The 19,727-nt window shown below is 42.1% G+C and overlaps 1 protein-coding gene across 3 annotated transcripts; it reads right to left on the minus strand.

The window, feature by feature from the left end:
• Nucleotides 1–26: 26 nt before the first annotated feature.
• tax1bp1a (Tax1 (human T-cell leukemia virus type I) binding protein 1a) lies at nt 27–19,628 on the minus strand. 3 transcript variants are annotated; one of them, XM_051389534.1, is made up of 17 exons: nt 19,470–19,628; nt 18,325–18,539; nt 14,922–15,024; nt 13,910–14,100; nt 13,356–13,511; nt 10,258–10,406; nt 9,654–9,744; nt 9,350–9,535; nt 8,951–9,202; nt 8,598–8,789; nt 8,401–8,473; nt 7,363–7,880; nt 5,082–5,168; nt 3,808–3,994; nt 3,490–3,698; nt 2,634–2,716; nt 27–1,527 (listed from the first exon to the last, which is right to left on the minus strand). In XM_051389534.1, the coding sequence occupies exons 2-17, from the start codon at nt 18,511–18,513 to the stop codon at nt 1,317–1,319; spliced, it is 2,877 nt and encodes a 958-aa protein (XP_051245494.1). In that variant the 5' UTR covers nt 18,514–18,539; nt 19,470–19,628; the 3' UTR covers nt 27–1,316. The 3 variants fall into 3 exon arrangements, with proteins under 3 accessions (XP_051245494.1, XP_051245493.1, XP_051245495.1); XM_051389533.1 differs by having other exon boundaries at nt 9,651–9,744; XM_051389535.1 differs by lacking the exon at nt 2,634–2,716 and having other exon boundaries at nt 1,325–1,527; nt 9,651–9,744.
• Between the last annotated feature and the right edge of the window lie 99 nt (nt 19,629–19,727).

The following is a 19,727-nucleotide window of genomic DNA, read 5'->3' on the forward strand; positions in this document are numbered from 1 at the left end:
AATAAATCAAAGACATTACAGTTGAATGCATTTAGACAAGCTTACTTTATTCATAAAGATCTTTGCAGTACACACTTCAACCACTGTCCTGACATTCTCACATGAAAAGGGCTGCATCGGACACATGACACACATTTGCCTTGTGATTACTGGGCATGTGCAATTTTTAAAGCCTGAATACAACACTGATGGGTCACTTTGTAATGACAGAAAATAGACAAGCAATGGTATGGAGCCCTGTGGACACACATAAATGACACTCATAATGTGGACCTGCACACTGATTTTTATTTTCTTCACAATTCTAATTTTAAAATGTGGAAGTACTTAACCATAAACATGACCGTAACAGTGTCCTGCAGTCTATTTGCCCAGCTTCTTACCGAAGTAAAACGTCATCAATCAGTCACTCTTTCATCACTAAAACATGAGGGAAGTAACAATGAGGCAGGGTCACAACAGTAACTCACAGGTCTCTCCACAACTTATACTCATTTTCATATGTACATTACATTCAGAATAAAGCCTTATTTAGTGCAGATACATGAAAACGTAGTGCTGTTTTTGTTTAAACCATCTGACGTCTTTGCAAAACACTTACAGCAGTACTGTAGTTTGGGAGAAATCACTTCCCATTCAAGTAAAAAAAAAAAAAAAATCACACCAAATCAATTGACTCTTTTAAGACATCGCATATTCAGATCTCCCTCTGCATTTACACTTAAAAAAAATGTCTTTCCGAGCTTTTGAATCATGTGGAGAATTAAAAGATAAAGATGTCTTGGCTGCTTTATCACAAGAGAATCCGACTTATAGTAAAAGAAATCTTCAAGGTAGTTAAAGAACGGGGACATTAACATACTAAAATGTTTTTATCTTCAAAGCCCTGGCTCAAGCTCCCGCTATAATTCACTCTTTTAGCTTGAACTGCAGTAGTTTGAATTGTTTTGAACACAGAATAAATACATGCACTACCAACGGTGCCTTTGCCCCATGAAGCAGAAAGATGAGCATAAAAATGATACAAAAAAGTAAAGGACCATGGCACTATTCCCGAGTGTTAAAGATCATTTTACCCACTTGTGTATTAAGGTGAAAGCTACCCTACTTAATAAACACCTTGGTGGAGTAGCCGCCAAAAGACAAACTCCGCTTCCTTTCAGTAGTGGACTACATTCTTTCTAACCTTTGTCAAGATTGCAAAAAAGTGCTAATGATTGTATATTAACAAGACAACTTAACCAAACCCCAATCAAAATGAACTAATAGCTGACAACACACATTTACCCATACGCTATGTCTGCCTTCTACGTCCTTCATTCGATCTGCTCGAAGTTAAGCACGTGGCCGTCAAAGTGCGTGAGGACATGCCTCTCGAAGAGCTGCTGCTGACAGTTGAGGGGGAACTGCTCAGAGCAGACTGGGCAGACCTTCCAGTGGCTCTCCACGTGCTGCTCGAAGCTGCGCTGCTCAAAATGGGGTGGGAAGATCACCTCGCATAACGGGCAGCGCCTGTGAACGTTGCTCCTGGAGAAAGAAAAGGAGAGGGTATGGAGACAGGTGAGACAGTTTTGTTATGAGTATGTGTGTGTACATATGGCATGTATGTATTGTGTATACTGTATATACATATAGTGCATGTGCATACATACACCTGTCTGTCTGTCTGTCTGTCTGTCTCTCGCTCTCTCTGTCTCTCTCTGCCTCTCTCTCTCTCTCTCTCTCTCTCTCTCTCTCTCTCTCTCTCACCCCAACTGGTCGAGACAGACGACCACCCACCTAGAGCCGGAGGATCTGTCCTAGGTTTCTGCCTTTTAACAGGCAGTTTTTCCTTGCCCTTGTCGCCAAGTGCTTGCTCATGGTGGTACTGTTGGGTCTCTGTAATTAATGTTAAAGAGTTCGGTCTAGACCTGCTCTATTTGAAAAGTGTCCTGAGATAACTTCTGTTATGAATTGGCGCTATACAAATAAAATTGAATTGAATTGAAATTGAATTGAATACAGTAAGTATATACAAATGTTGCTGTAACTGTTAAGTTCGTTACATGTTTTTGACTTTTTGTTTGATACATCAAAACAAAAAATGTTCCTTATTTGAAGAAAAATGCAAAGACGAGCAGTTTTTTTTTAATTTTTTTACGGAGCTTGATGGATAAATATGTTGGTGGTAACATTCAACAAGAAAGTAAACACATTTTTCCAAAAAGGTCAACCATTTAAAGAGCCCAGGGTAAAACATACAAACATAATGATGTTTTCAAGCGATAGTTCTGAAGTCATAAATGTATGTGTTTAGATCAGGAATTAACCCTTGAATTACACATAATCATAAAAGCTGCCACGTTTTAAGCTGTGAAGTCAGCTAGCCACCATACAGGCCAAACAGTGAGGGATTTTCACTTTTATATTTTCATATTACTCTTGTTTGGCTCACTACTGCCACAGGGATTACTGATTTACTGCAAGAAAAAATCCCTCCCTAACCTCCCTTTGCTACCTCTTTTTATGAGTTTCCTTATCTTTGCTTGTGAAATCTTATTTCTTCATCATGTCTTTAAGTGAAATGCCTTGATTTGAAAAAGTCTATTTATTCTTAAGCCTATTTCTTTTATGCGTGCGGGTAGGCACACTACCTGGAGTCAAAGCAGAAGCTGCTCCTGGCCTCACTACGTCTACTGGACTGATGATCACAGGACGGCTGAGCCCCATCGGCAGCCTATGAAACACAACACAAACACACACAAAAGGATGGGAAATAGTGGCCATCTATTCACTCAGAGAGCTGTATGTGTGTGTACACACACACACACACACACACACACACACACACACACACACACACACACACACACACACACACACACACACACACACACACACACACACACACACACAACCTTAAAAGATGTTAACCAAAAAAGGGCATGCATGATGAAAGGGGCAAAGGTATGGGTGTGCAGGTATGTGTTATGTTTCTATTTAAAGCACAATGTCTCTATTCAGTTTGCTCCGAAACAATGAAAGATGTAATACGACAGACACAAACTGATCTTAGGTTTGTCCCTTTGCAAAATCTCCCCTAATTACTCTCCAAGCCCTTGTTATCTTCATCTCTCTTGAGCTCTGAGGGAGTGACATTAATTAGAGCTTTATGCAAATTAGTTCAAAGCTTCATCTTTTAAGGGTGAGCAACTATTCCCTTCATTCAGCAAGGCGGAGCACTCCAGAGACAGAGGGAGAGGGATTATCGTGACAGCAATTCTTTGGATGTTGAAAACACAAAGCGAGGGGAGTAAGCTTTGATATATGGGTGAAGTTTCTACAAAAGGATCCAGACATACTGCTGTACTGAGATCAAACTGATGCTTGATGGAATTTGTCTATGCAGATGTGTCTGCAGACATTTTTTGTTTATCGGCCTTGTGAGTGCAGGCATGGGCCAAAGCAGATTATCTCAAAATGCCACACAATCAGTTTGTATGCACTTACATTTTGTGGCTCCTCCGGTGGATGCTCCAGGCTCTCAGGGGGACTTGTGGTGCGGGAGGGCTGGATGCAGACCACCTCTCGGTCCCAGCCTGGTGCCCCAGGGCCTGGGCTCGGGGGTGTGATTGGGGGTGCACAGGGAGGGGCGCACGGTGGGGCCTCAGGTGGAGGACGGGACATGTGCTCAGGAGACAGAGCAACGTCTACCCGGTCTAGAAAAACAGTAAGAAGTGTAACTATCCTGATCAAACAGCAGCTTAAGGAGAACAGACAGATAAAGAGCATGAAAGAATTACTGATCAAAGTTTTAACCCTTCCAACCTCGTGTGGTGTCAGTGGAGTAGGGATTGCCGTACTGCAACTCAGCTGGCCTCTGTGGCACCAGTGGTGGAGGAGAGGGGTCCTGAGGGTATGGCAGGGGGTAGCGAAGCACCATCGGCTGCCTCATCTCAGCACCCTGAACGCCAGCTTCCTGCTCCCTCTGTCTGGACACGAAGCGCTGCAGCTCCTGAAGAGGGGACAAGATCCATCCCTGAGTGTCACAGTATCTTAAAGGGATAAACTACATATTGTTATCATGTCTGTAAACGGAGATTTCCTGTTACTCAGTATTCTATGCTGTCCAGTTGAGCAAACTTACATACAAATAAGCCACATTTTAAACAGATGCTACTGCATAAATACATAGTTCATACATCTAACATACTTTCAACAACACTATTTCTTTAAGTTCTGAAAAGCTACCTTTAAATTGTTCATACTGTACATATTTTTCATTATTTTCTTTGTTTAAGTACAGTGTCTAGCTGTGATTCTTACTCCAAGCCAACATTATCTGTCTGAAGAGAGAGGGACTGATGAGAATAGCTGTGTGAAGGAAAGTCAGTCAGCGTTTCCATAGCACAATTTTTTACTGTTGGAACCACACAGGGAGTAAGTATTTTCAGCTCAGAGTTAAGTTTCCCTCTACACTGTTTCTGCCCTTTGTGATTATATATGAAGCAAGAGCATTAGTACCCTACTCATTACTGTAATGGGTGTCAGATTCTGGCTCCCTCTGCTCTGGCTTTGCTGATGGAGGCACTCGCCCTCTCCCTCTTTTACCTCCCTCCTTCCTCTCGCTATTCCCCCGCTTGACGTCCTCTCTTGATGACTTCATTAGTGCGCTGCTATCAGGTTTAACATTTAAACCAGGGTTGGTAAGGTGAAACAGACACGTCGTGTGGCATTTGCACTGTCTAATGGCACTGTACCGATGGGCGAAAGAAACAAGTAAAGATGTATTAATTAGTGGGTGGTGGGGAGTATGGAGAAGGGAAGGAACTGCTACAGAAAGAGTACACTGCACTGAAGCGCTGCACATAATTGAATGTGATGGTATTGCTATGGACTTCAACTGAGAGCCTACATTATCTACATTTCTCCTGTCAGAAGCTACAGTATATGTTCAAATGCAGATCTCTGTAGTTTAAATTCAGGTGGCTTTTCTAAAATAAAACGATAACCTTAATTCACATTCATTATCAAAACCCTGCACTGTTTCAACTGTGAAGAACCGATATATAAATAGTGTGCACTTGGGGCTGCTGCTTTACCTCCTGTAGTTGCTCCTTGTCTCTGAGGGCCTGGGCCAGGTTGCGTTTCAGCTCCGTCACCTCGCTGGCTCGCTCTGCCATCTGCACCTACAGACGGGGCACCAGAAAAACACAGTACCATCAGGGCATAGTTAATAACAGAGCACTTAGGAATCACTGTATTTGTACAACAAATGAGATTCAATAACCAATCAGATTTCCTTAAGAGGATATAGATGCCAGCATCCATAATTACTTGTTAATTTAATTTTAATTACTGATTAATCTTACCTACTCTCTTACTCTCTTGATTAACTCATAAATCTTTTAAAAGGTGAAATATGCTCATCACAATTTAGCCAAGTCAACTTAAAATCTCTTGTTTGTTAATGTCTTGTCATTTACATTTAATCTATAATCTTGTTGCCAATTTTTTTGTGGAGTAATTCATTAATAAACTAATTGTTCCAACTAAAATAAAAACACAACTAAAATAATTTGTTATTGATTCACTGTTCACATCCCCTGCTTCCAGGTTGGACTTCCACTCCATTTGTGTCAACTGACGAAGAGGAATACCAGTAGGCATACACACAGGCAAGCAAGTGAACATAATATTTGGTCAGTTGAGTTTTATTTAACCTGGCACAGCGTCAAATGTGTGGTGCTTACAGTAAAACACACTGCGAAAGCCACAGAAACAGGGTCCGTGTCCAGGGCAGGCTGGAGGAGCACTGCTGAGGAGAGCAGAACGGGGGATCGTAGTAAATCTCTTGCTTTCTAACAGCACTGACCCTGTGGGATAGTTTACATGACTAGTTGCCTGCTCTTCTCTCATTTCATCCCATTACAAAGGTTCCAAATCCCCTCCTCTCCCGGTTTCTCTTTCTGCTTCATGTCTGTCTGTCTATCTTACTTTTTTCACTCTTAAATTCTGTTTTCTTCTTTTGCTTTCCCCCCGTCATTCTCTTTCATCTTCCTTTGTCCTCTCTCGCTCTCCCCCTCTTTCATAAATTTACGGCACAGCATTAGAGGGTTAAGTTCAGGTGAAGGGATTCTGCAACAGTGTAACCCCCCCCCCCCCCTCTCCCTGTCTATTCCTCTCCCTCATCCATCCTCTGGGTGGCTGATGTAAACAGCCGTAAAGCACTGCGCTCTGCGGCTGCCTCTCTTGTCAGTCTCCGGGGCCATTAAGAGCGGCTCGGGGCCCGGGGCATTTGCCTCAGACAGGAGACTCTATCAAAGACAGGGGAGAGCCTTATTTACAGCTCCGATAAACACACACTCACTCATGGAGATTAAATGCCAGTGGGTACTTTGGCGGACATTTGCACGCAAAATGCAAGAGACCCACATAGTCGCAACAAGTTCAAGAGCTCGTATTGAATCACACACACACACACACACACATTGGGTCATGTGTGGCACAGACGCAGCGGTTATGTGTGCATGCATGGAGTAACCAGGTTACTTTGGTTAATGCATGCTCATGTAAACTGTTATGAGCATTTGCTACTCTCATATAATTGTTACTATTTATAAACCAATTGACATAACATTCCTCCAATAACAATGAATTCATCTGTCAGAGTGCTGCATGACTTTCCCTGAGTCAACAATGGTATGACTATTATGGATTTTTAAGATTTATCTCAAAATTGAGCAAGAAAAATGAATTGATTCCAGCCTGTCAAATGTGAAGATTTTCTCTTTTTTCTTGTTTTACAATTTTTGTAATTGTTATTGTATTGTTTGACATAATCTTTTTGAGGAAAGAGGAATTAATGATTAGCACGATTAGCAATGCTATGATTAGCATTTTCCTTTTACTATTTTGTGACATATTATGAAGTAAATCAACTAAGTCTAAAAGTGAAAAAAAAAAGGCTAAGAAAAAGTCCAAGCCCTAATATTGCATAAAAAAACACTCATAACACAAACATCTAAGCTGACAATGTCTGCTACTGTGTTTGGGTAACACAGTGCAACAAAATCTATAGGATGTCCCTTATGATTGGATTATAAACTCACAAGGTAATTTAAAAGGCTGGATTTCTTTGTGTATGTAATTACATCTAGTGATAGAAATTATTTAAATTTAAGGGACTCAAAAAGGGAAAAATACATGTGATGTTTTTAAACTACACTGTAGCATATGTGTTGTCTTAACCTATATTTACTAAAGAAATGATTTTGGGTGTACAGTAGCTGCCTTGCTTAAGGGCCTGTACACACCCATTGATCATTGGGAGAGCATTGATCCCTCATACTTCCAGCCACTCTGCATAAGTGTGCGTCTTACTCTGAATCGTTCCTCCTCGTTGGCGAGCCTCTGTTTGAGTGTCTCATTGATCGCACACTGCTCCCTCCACTTCTCTTCCATCATCGCCAACTCCTCCTCCACCGAGCGAGTCTGCTCCTTCTCTGTCTCTCCCATGCTCGTCCCTTCCACCTCCAGCAGCACCTGCTCCTCCACAACATCTCTCACTTCCTCTGCCTTCCCTGACATTTCCGCCTCCCTGTTCTCTTCGGCTCTCTGCCTCTCGTTCTCCACCTCCACCCAGCTCGCCATCCTCAGGCTCTCCTCCGGCAGGCTGTACTTTCTCTCATCTTTCTCTTTGTCTTCTTTCTGTCTGACCTCTCCTTGGTTTAATTCTCCCTCAGCCTCCACCTCGGCCCTCTCCTTTGGAATCTTATCTCTCTGCCTTTCTTCCTTCTCTATGCTGATGTATGTGCCAGCATGTGTTGTTTCACTGCTACTAAGTTCTGGAGTGATTGTCATCTCAGTGACTTCTTGTAGGACTGCAGAAGCTATATTCCCTGTAAAAACACAAAAAGTAAGAGTCAAACTCATAAGATTACATAGTCAGTACGACAGTCTTTGATTTAATTCTTTGATGAATATTTTCCCTATAATGTGTCCATAAAAACTTTTTAAATCATAGTGTTATAATTCAAATTCTGGTGTAATCATTATTCATCACCGGGCTCATATACTTTTTTATTTTTATCCACTTCCTACATTTCAAAGACTTTTGATTTTGCACCACCTTGCTGTTTTAAGATGATATTGTTAGTGTGTCTAGGTGAAGAGAGCAATAGGAGCAACATAGAAAGAGAACGAGTTTTGTCCAGTCAAGAAAAAGTGAGTCAGAACACTTACTGTTCATTACGTCATGCGATTGCAATGTATTACTGTCGACTGAAGATACTGTTAGTTGAAAATCTTGTATTTCTACCTTTTCGTTTGTATGATGCAACATTCATCATGCATGCATATATACTGTTTCAAATGAACGTGTGTGTGTGTGTGTGTGTGTGTGTGTGTGTGTGTGTATACCTCCTGTTGGCGACTCTGGACTAGGGGTCAGTGGCTCCTGTGTTGTCTCAGTGGATGCGTTTCTCTTTGGCTCCTGCAAAAATACAAATAAGAACAATGTATCAACAAAAAGTAAATGTAATTGGTTTAGGGACAAATTGACCTGTGTGTTATATTTCTTTTTTCTTTTCACATGAGTTTTACTACACAGTACTCACCCCCTGTGACTCAGTAGTGTTTAGTTTGGCCACCTGCCTGCGGAGGCGCTGACACTCCCGGTACTTCTCCTTGTAGTGCTCAGCAGCCATATGAAGACGCAGCTTCAGCTCCTCCACCTCTCTCTGCAGCTCGGCCTCTGCCTCTGACACCACCAAGATGCTGGGTGTCATCTCCCCACTGGTCCCAACACCCTGGGAGAGAAGGAAATTAAGAGGAAATTTTGAAACACAATGTGAAAATTGCCACAGGAAAAAACTTTTCCATGATTTGCTTTAGAATTCTCGCAGCCTTGGCCTATAATATCACAGAAAATAAAAGGCATTGATACCAAATAAAGAAGTCGGACACTGACCACTTCCTTCTGTGCAGTGCTCCTCATGCGGTCTAGTTGGCTCTCCATACGTTGGCACTCGGCCTGAGCATCAGCTAGACTGGCACGGAGCTTGTCGGCTTCCAAGCGGGCACGGTACAGCTCAGTCATCGTGTGGTCACGTGCACTGGCTGAGTCGCGGAGCTCCGAGGCCAGGAGGGAGGCCTGCTGCCGGGACGCCTGGAGCTGCTCCTCTGCCTGACGGAGGTGCTCACGCATACGGGCCAGCTCTGCCTGAAGACGTAGAGGAAAATTATATATATGAACTGTTTTACTATGCAGATACACACACATACACACAGGTGCAGCACGCATGCATGCAATGCACATGAATGTTAACACACAAGATAACAGACAAACATTTCAAACAACCACTATTACCTTGTCAGCCTTGTGTGCCAGCAGCTCTTTCTCCAGGCTGTCCCGCTGGGCAACGCAGGCCCTGAGCCTCTCCAGCTCCTCCTGGAACTGGGCAATGGTCACCTCCCGGTTTAGCTCCACTGCCTTCAGCATCTGCAGCTCTGCACTCAGCTTAGTGTTCTCCAGCTCGGTGCTGCGCAGGTGGGCCTACACACGAGACAACACAGAGAAAATGCAAAAATCAGAAGAAAGAATTACACAGGCTTTGTTAGTCAAAATGCACCTTTTCCTTCATCTAGCCTGTTAGCTCTGAACCGCCTACCACCTTGTAGAGGTCTCTCTCGTCCTTCTCATTCTTCAGCTGGCTCTCCAGGCTGTCTCTCTCTGCTGTCAGCTTCTTCAGACGGTCACGCAGACTGTGACAAAAAAATAAAATAACTTTTGTACACATTTCCTATCCACCGACATTATTATAGTACACTAATTTTCAAACTATTCATGCAACTGTTTATGAACTAAGAGGACAACTTCAGAAGTCCTTTTTAATTATACTATGTGTGTCAACAAGTTCCCAAATTATTAACCACAACCCACTGAATGTCAGCTAAATCTGTTTTTGCCAAAAGGCTAGGCTGCATGGTCACCACCCCCTAATCCATCATCTAAGGGGGTTGAGGAAGTGACAAGCATTTAATGCAATGCACTACAATATCTGTGGAATAAATGCCACCTTTGTTAAGCTTATTTTTAAATTTTACAGCGTCAGGGGTTGGCTGTGGTTTGTTCTTTGTGTGGAATGATGAAGATGTCGAAGAAGCTGAAGGCAGGAAAGAAATACTCCTCAAACACAGTCAGTTTAACGATCAAGTCCTCAAAGAAACAGATCAGTTTGAATGATTGATGGTCACATGTTTGCATTCTCTACTCACCAGTCGAGCTCTGTCTCCTTTTGCAGGCCTCTCTGGGTGACTCCCAGCAGGTCCTCCTCCAGCTGGCGGACCCGGTCCGTTGCCTCTGTCAGCCTCCTCCTCACCTCCTCCCTCTCCTCTGACAGGCCCTGCGAAGAGCGCAGCAGCTCCTGCGCGACAGAGAAGCAGCTGTGGATCACAATGACAGGCTCTACCAGCCAATCACAGCCGCTGAACGAGCGGGCTGAACTTGGCAGAGAAGAAGGAGAGCTGAACAAAGTTAAGAGCTTGTGCAATACTCATGATTAATCACAGATGGTAAGATTTCATGTGATGTGTGACAGTCATGTTGCATATGTAGTACATATTATATGTCACACTGCCATATATATCTGTTTCTGTGCACCTTGTATTTATGATTTATAGCTAGGCTCAGTTGCCGCAAACTAAAACTACTTCAACAGCCTTCATCAAGGAAATGTATCATGAAGGTTTTGTTGCAATTTGCACTACTGGACTAATTATTTTTGCACATGTACAATGGAATATAATAATAATAATAATAAAATTCATAAATGTAGGTGTATTGTCCAAAATATTATAATGTATAAATGAAAAGTAACTTTTAAATCTCATTTCATTCAGTTTTTTACATTTTATTCCACTGTAAGTTGTTATTTTTTTCTGTTTCTTACCTCTACAGCCTGTTTCTAGTGCAGCTGTAACATGAATTCTCCCTCAGGGGATCAATTAAGTCTTATCTTATCAATCACACATCACCAGTTATCATGAGTAATCATGACTCATGTGAGCCTTTTGACTAACGCAAAACACACATTCATTATCTGAAGTTACTGAAACAGTAACAGTATTTGGTAAACGCATGCAGGAATAACCTGTCTAGTATCAGCAAACTCAAATTCCTGCGAGCGTACGGTCTGTTTTCTCCATGCGGTGGGCCTGCCAAGGAAAGGCCTTGTTTGAACTTGCTGCTAATCAGCAGGGAAGGACATTAAATCATCCACGGCAAATATTGATTGTGACAGAACAACATACCTCTCTGAACACGCCCTCCTTTCAATCTGTAGCGTGCACACACACATACTCACTCACACACATACATACATGGGAGCTATAGAAAGACTGACACACAGCTGCACATTCAAAGACATATGGAGACAGACAGCTAGCAAAGTACAGCCATCAATCCGAAACAGACACAGAGTGCACATGCATAGTACACCGACGCATACTCCGGCCTGTCTCCCTCTGGGCTTGGCTCTGCGTAGATTACGGTATGATTTTTACGGCTGGCGTTTGGGAAGCACTTTAGCAGTGCATAAAGACCTTATAAAAAGTGTAGTCGTAAAATTAGCAGCCACAAAATATGTACTTATGTTTTCATGTTAAACTTAGGACATTTTCATCAGCGTGGCATGAGCTAACACACCTAGTGTAAATGGTCTACAAAAAGAGACACACACCTACTCACACAAGTCGTATATCTACAGATGAACATGCCTGTTGAATGAAAAGCAGCACGGTAATAACAGTGTGTGTGTGTGTGTGTGTGTGTGTGCGTATTACCACGTAATTTATGGCGATTTTGTCCTTCATAAAAAAAGAGCAGTGGACTAACTCAAAGCAGCCTGCTCTTACTCTGAGCCTAGATCAGAGGGCTGCACTAGGGGGCGATAAGAGACTGGATTCAAACTCACACACCTCTTGGCAAGTGTGAGTGTTTCACCCCCCAACACCCCCAACACCCCCCGCCCCCTTCATTGAGATTCCTTGAGTTGACTGTTTTTTAGGTGTGTGTACCAAGTTAATGCTTATCAAATGAGCATCTCAAAATCTGACTCATCGTAATGAGTGAGTGAGTGAGTGAATGAGTGAGTGAGTGGGGGGGATTAAGTTAAAAAGTAGATGAAACTGAGGTAGAAATTGAAAACACTAAAATTCTAAAATTCTGATTAATGTTCCAAAATATATATTTGTTTACTTTACTTCAGCAAAAGAACTCATTAAAAATTGAGTGAGAAAGAGAGGGACAGACTGACAGACAGGGGAGAAAATAGACAGTGAGAAAGCACTGGCCACTGAATCGCGTGACTAAGTGGTGTTTGTCCCTGAGGCTGGGCAGGGCCCTTTTTTTCAGGCAGGCGGTTTTGCGGACTACCCTCCTCTCATTCCACACACAGACTAAAAGGGTTTGCAAGCGGGTGGCATAATGAGTGTGTTTGTGCTTGTGTGTGTGTGCACGCTTGTGCATGTGTGAATGCACATTAGAGGGGGCCCTGTGGTGTGGAACCTGAATGCGAGTGTGAGAGAGAAGGGGGGACGTTTGTGTACGCGTATGAGCGTGTGTGTGTTTGTGTGTTTGACGTCATGTTTGTTCACTCTGTGGTTGCGATGGCATCGTCCCTGACGCCAGATGCCCAAGAAAACTGAGTCCCAATTCCGTTCTGGCCCACTGAGTCAGATCGTTAAAGAGGGAGAGAGAGACTGGCGTGCGCCACACACACACACACACACACACACACACACACACACACACACACACACACACACACACACACACACACACACACACACACACACACACACACACACACTAACATTCACATGCGCGCTGTGGCTCTTTGAGTGTGTCTCTCAAACATGGACACAGATTATTCATAAATCTGGGCCTTTGAAGTTTTCAGACCTGTGATCACTGGTGAGGAACCGGCTCCACACACACATGTGCAAATAGAGACTAGAGTCTGTTTATGTACACACCCCCACACACTTGCATATATATGCACATACACAAACACATTGAAACACACCTTAAGTCTCAGTGTTGTTGTTGGAGCATTTTTTTTGTTAGCTGCCTAACGAACTGAATTATTGAAAGAATGTATTTTTTATTTTGACTTTGAATTAAAAAGCAATAATTCTTTCTCTATGATGGTTAATTAGATGATGATCACCTGTGATAGAAGGAGGTGGTGGGACAGAGTTTCTACATGTTGCACAAATAACTCTAACTTAAACACTAAATTTAATTGTATAGATGCATTCACAAACCATATCTATTATATCCAGATATAATACAGACCACTACTCTCTCCAACCTGGTTGTGTGTCCGCAGCAGGCAGCACGTCTCCCTCTCCTGCTCCCTCTCCCTGGCCAGTCGTTTCTGCTCCTCCTGCAGCTGCTGTTTCTCCTCCTGGAGGAGACGCATGGCCTTCATCAGCTCCCTGCGCTCCTGCTGTGCCTCCTCCACATGCTGCCAGGCAAGAGGGAAGTTATGGGTAGAGAAAAAGAATGATACCTGTTCCCTGAAGATTTTTTAGTCTTCAAGGATTAAAAGATTAAGATTAAGATTCACTTAGTTTGGTCATATTTATTACAGTTAGTTGTGAGATGCACATTTGTCCAGAGGTTTATATAAAATTAATTTTGGTTTGCATGATATAGCGTGGGTTGTACCTATGGCAATCTAGAAGTACAATAATTGAATAGCTTATTAATGCCAATACTTGGAGAGATCAGAGGTCACATTCAGGTACAAAACAGAACCTCTTGATTCTGGTGGGGATCTAGTACCTATTATCTAGTACCCAGTATCTAGTACCCCATAGGATCCTTTAATGGGGTGCCAATTAAAAATTAATTTTGACGTACCTCTAGCAAGCCAGTCTTGGTGGTGACGACCAGTATGTCTGAGCTGCTGTCATCCTCTGTAACAGTCAGCAGCTCTTCGGTGGGCGTGGCTGACCTGAACTGGAATGGCGTGCTGGCTCCCCTGATATCACCGGCATGTGTGACGTAACAAAACTGGTAGAACTCTCCATCAGATTTAGGAACATAATAACCTACAAAGAGATAAAGAGTGTGTGTTTGTGTTAAATTCTTTTTAATTTTTTCTTCTAATAATTCATACTTTCAATTAAAAACTACATTCATACTTTTGGAGATATATTCAACTTTTCAATCCCATTCACAGTAGCCAGCAATTCAGCGTCTGCTTTTCAACAAACATATACATATAACAAACATAAATATTCTATATCTTTCAAACAATTTTAAAGCCAGCAATTCAGTTTACCATCAGCCTTTCAACAGCCTGCATTCACACCTCCAAATTCTTCAGAAATTGCCTTCTCTAGAAGTTGACCAAGCTAAAAATGTTCTTTTTCATTTTATTTAATAGTCACTTAATCAAGAAGCACTTATTTCATTTACATTAACACTTCTACAATGTCTTCACACACAGTGCTACACTGTGCGATTTCACTGGAGCACATCATTCGCATGTTAGGCCTGGTTCTCTAAGGCGGAGGAGTAAGTATAGAACATCCGGCAGCCAACCGGTTTTACTGACTACTGACACACCACAGCATGCTCTCATATTTTCACTGTGTAATATCTGACCGTTCCAGGCCCAGTAAAACCAGTTTGCAGGCCCTCAACCTGTGTGTGTGTATGTGTGTGGTTTGAGAGGTGCTCAGGTCCCAGGCCGTCGTTTGCGGTTGTGTTCCCTTATTAAATAAAAGTGCTGGTTTTTATACGCGCCGTAAAATGGAGGAGTTACTTTGGAATACCCTGGGTCTGTATAGTGGTTTACATAGTCTGTGTGTGTGTGTGTGTGTGTGTGTGTGTGTGTGTGTGTGTGTGTGTGTGTGTGTGTGTGTACCTTGAAACACCACAGTCCTGTGGATGGTACTTCCTGGTTCGTAGTTTTCAGGCATAGGAGACCAAAGGAAGGTGTAGTAATCTCTGGCTGTGCTCCAACCCACCTGAGTATGTAAACCACAACTGAAATATTGATCCACAACAGAAAATAGCGCCCAACTGGACGATGTAAAGCATAATATTTAGTGGGGAAAAAAATCATGACTCACATTTTGTTCTGAATTAACATAAACAGCCCATAACCAGATGACATTTTAGCACTTTTCCTGATTCGATTTTCAAAAACACACTAAATAAAGAAAGCTGGAGGATTACATACTATGTTCAAGGCAAGAATGGAAACATTTAAAACCATGCCCCCTCATTCTTCCACACACCACCGCTTCCTCCTCTTTCCTTCCGCTCAGTTCCTGCCCCTTTTGGACTCACACAAAAGAGGGGCAGCAAAGGTGTGAGAATGGGGTGGTAGGGCAGGGGTGTGTGTGGCTTTGCATGCGTGTACACACATGCGCAGACTCGCGAGTCGGCAGAGAACAACCCACGTGGAAATGAGAAGAGGGGGAAAGAATAAAAACGAGGGAAGAAAAGGTGAAAATTTTACACAAAATGGCAAGGGAGATGTAATTCCATGGATTTCATGTGTTGTTAGGTGACAGATGATGAAAGGGAGTTGTGAACATCATAACTCAGGTCCTGCGTCGTAAATCTGTCGCACACAACCGCACACTCTCCCTGTCTGGACCACTCACACACACACACACACACACACACACACACACACACACACACACACACAAACACAAACACACAAACACTCACACACATACCTCGTTTCAACTCACATGTGCAATACATGTTTGTGATGTTACATAACTGCACTTCAGCTGTGGATAACTTTTTTTTTTTTACATTTTAAAATTGGAGAAAAGTGGTGCAAGAGAAAGTTTCTCGTTTGGACAGCTGCCACATAGTAATCATATAATATTACATGTTCAGACAGTTGGTTGACTATGCTATACTTGAAATTGTAGGATGCACCAGAAACTAGGAGGGGTTACTTACTTTTGTTGAGTTTTAAATGAGCCATAACTTTCAAAGATTAAATAATAACATGCCAGTAAATTTTTACCATCTTCACATAAAACCATTTCTGCAGTTAAATATTTAAATAAACAACAACCTAATTAACAGTTAAATAACTTTATCAACTAAAAATAAAATAAAAATAAAAATAAGAATAGAATACCTGACGAAGCAATGTGAAGCTTTAACTGGCAACTGTAAATCAACTGAGCTACTCAAAACATTTGTCAAAATTTATGTTCCAATAATGCTGTTGCATAATACCTAATTGTAGTGTTTGTCTTATCAACACATTACACTTAGTATAATACTATTCCAAACAAATGCTTATTGTCAGTGGGAAAACCAGGGCCAAGAACATTCTTTCTACATCCAGCACTATCTCAGTGAGAGGCTAGCTGATGGACTCCTGCCAGCTTTTTTTTTGTGTGCTCACGTGTGTTTGCTTAAGACAGAACAGACATAAATAATTTTGCTAATTGCAGAGTGAAGTTGACTGACATTTGGTTAGGTATGGTGTGGCATTCCAACACAGGAGTGATGTTATAAAATAATCACAGGCAAAGCAACTATCAATCATTGAGCCAAGGTGTGAGGGAACAGCACGATGACACGTTAATTATACACTTACACAACGGGTTTCTCCCTGCTGCCCCAACAAACATGCCACAACCAAAAACCTCCACGGGGCTTTTTTAGGAAACTGTGTATGTGTGCGTCAGACATCAAACTCAAACTAAACTATGCTTTCACTGGACAGACAAAGGAAAACAACAAAGGCAATTTACTGGTGATTTACAGGAAAAATTGTCACCATGTTGGAAAAAAAAGAAAACATGTCTAGCTTGATTAGAGTCTACTCTGTGGATGTTTACTGTGTATACACTGAATGTGAATCATGTCTGAGTGCACCATCCTCTAGGAGCAAGTTTGTTATACCATTATTATTGGACTATGAACATTTTCAGCCACTAGGGGGTGTCTGTGCACAACTCAAATGAACAGTGGCTGTCTGTGCAGTCTGAGTCATCATCATAGCAAGTCAGCTGTATTGCTTAGTCTCTCTCTCTGGAACAGGTAACGCCTATAGATGTGAAGGGTAAGATGGGGGAAATGCTCTCTCCCTGAGTCATCTCTGCACAAAGGTTTTGCCTCTGGGAGGCAAAAAGACTTCTGAAAAACTTTTGAAGAACATTTATTTACATGATGATCATCATTGCTCAGTGGGAAAGTCCAATCTAAATGAATCATTTTTAATAATCCACCAACCTGTTGATTTTGACATTAGAGTCCCCAAACACTGTGACAAACTTCAAACCAAAACATAAGATTCATTAGCATTTGAATGGTGTCATGACTTCATTTTTATTATAATCAAAGTGGATGATTAGTATTTGTAAAAGCAAACATAATTACTGACCCCCTGATACATGCCCCAATGAAAAATTGAAGAATCAAGTTGAATGGTTTATCCTAATAATATATAAATACACACACTGCCATGTTTTTCCAAGAATTAAATTGATAAAAATCTATGAAAACACAAAAAGACAGACATGTACGTCAAAAGGATTAAAGATGTGGGGTCTGCTTGTGCCCTGACATGAAGCACCAACCATCAAACAGGTTTCATTAGCATGGATTACAACAATTAAATTTTCCAATTGACTTTTTTCCATATAAACCCAGCGTCTTTATACCTTTTTAATTGAGCTGGTGGATTTGAAGTCAGTTCTTAAACACAATAAAATGTTTGTCTTTTGACTTTACGAGACATTAAGTTTCCTAATTCACATTTCCTGCTAATTACGTGTGAGATTTGATGGCCTTGATAAAAGAGCGGAGCGGAGGTTGGTTAGCAGGAAGCAGAGAAAAGACTGATGGAAAGACAGGGGGGAACGAACAAGTGAAGTGGGGGGAAAAGAGGTCCTAATAAGAATCAGAGTGGTTCATAAAGAGCACCAAATGTTTGCCCCCCAGCGAGACCTACTGCAACTGGCCCACCATGTACACTCTTCCTCTTTCTGCAGGCAGAGCAACCACACCAAAGCCTGTGGTGAGCTATAAGGCATGTAGTGAAGAGCTGAACCATTAGTGTCAAGGCGGATGTATGTGTTAATGTGCCAACTGAAAACCCATGGCCAATTAATAAAATCTTAACACATAATACATGTCAGAAAACACTTATGTAATTGGCTGGGAATAGTTCCAATCACTAAATATCTCTTTGGAACATAAATGATTCAGATTAATAAAAGCCTGGTCCTTGATTGATCTTGCTGTACTATGTCTTTGAAGCAGCTGCGGTGTGCGTGATGTACCTTGAAGATGCCCACCCAGTCTTTGGGGTGGGGAGAGATGTAAGGGGTCAGGGTGTAGTGACACTCCAGGGGTGCCTGGGGCAGGAAACTCTTCCCCACATTCTGGAAGATTACGTGGGCAAAGTTGGACGTTTCCATGACGCTGACACTGCTGCCTGGTGACGAGTCCACCACCTGGAACGATGACATTGTAACCTGCTGGTCACTTCATTTGTCTGTAAGACAAAAGAAGCAGATGACAGAGAAGTTGAAGAAATCCTTTTTCTAAGTTGCACACACACAAGAAAAATGACAAATTACATTAAAATGTATTCATAAAGCAGGTTTGCAATGGAAGGGACTGTAGTTTAAGTTTCCACACCATCTCAGACAATATATAACCAAGCAGTGAAGTGGAGCATATACCCACCTCTAGGCAGGCTAATCCTAAATAGAGGGTGTTGTAAAGCTATCAGAGGCAACTTTGTGATTTTAGGCTGTATAAATAAAATGTGACTTGACTTAAAATAGGCCACCCAGACAACTGGCTCACTGTCCTAAAATGGCACCAAGCCTGGCCCCTGGGAAACAAATCTTACAGATGACCGATGAGCTTTGTGACAGGCTATAAAAACAGATTAGTCCAGATTTGACTTTCCATCCTAATGGAGTATTTTTGTAGGGTGGTATTGTACTTTTACCTAAATGATGCAACTGCTTTGCATCACTCTCATCCATCCGTTCATCTTTTCCTGGATGAGAATAAAGCTAACACAACCAACCCTCCTGCCCCCACATCTCCCTTTAAACCAACGCTGGACTCCTCAGTGAGGTAAACGAAAGTGAAAGTGACTGAAGTCATGACTGATGCTCAATTCAGCTAACCAGCTAACGTAACATCGTCTGTACACTGAGCCCACAGCCACCAACGCATAGAAAATGTTTTTTACGAAACAGCTAACTCACAGCTATGCCACATTAAACTACCCCACATAGCCAGAGGATAATCTCATTTACAGCGGCTAGGCAGCTAAGATTAGCTTGTGAACAGGCCATGTCGTGTCAAGTCACTGGCTAGCAAAACATTATCCTAGTCGCTCGGCTAGCTCGCTGACACAAAACACGAACATGACAGGCGTTCATTTAGTTGGAAATGGAAAGAATACCCTTTTCATATGAACTCCACTTGCGTAAAAGATGTAATTTCTGCCGGACAGGCCGATGTTTTTGCCACTGTCCCCGTTGTTGTCAAAGCTCTGACGATGATGCGTCTCTTCCTGAAGGAGCAAATGATGCTGAACTTCCGGGATGCTGAGCAGTACCGAGGATGCAGAGGATGCAGAGGATGCGGGGGGGGGGTAGCAGATGCCTGTACGACTGGAGAAAACTCAGATTACTTAAATTACCTAAATCCGTTTACCAAT

Source organism: Dicentrarchus labrax, unplaced genomic scaffold (assembly GCF_905237075.1).
Source record: "Dicentrarchus labrax unplaced genomic scaffold, dlabrax2021, whole genome shotgun sequence".
In the NCBI taxonomy this organism is placed as follows: domain Eukaryota; kingdom Metazoa; phylum Chordata; class Actinopteri; family Moronidae; genus Dicentrarchus; species Dicentrarchus labrax.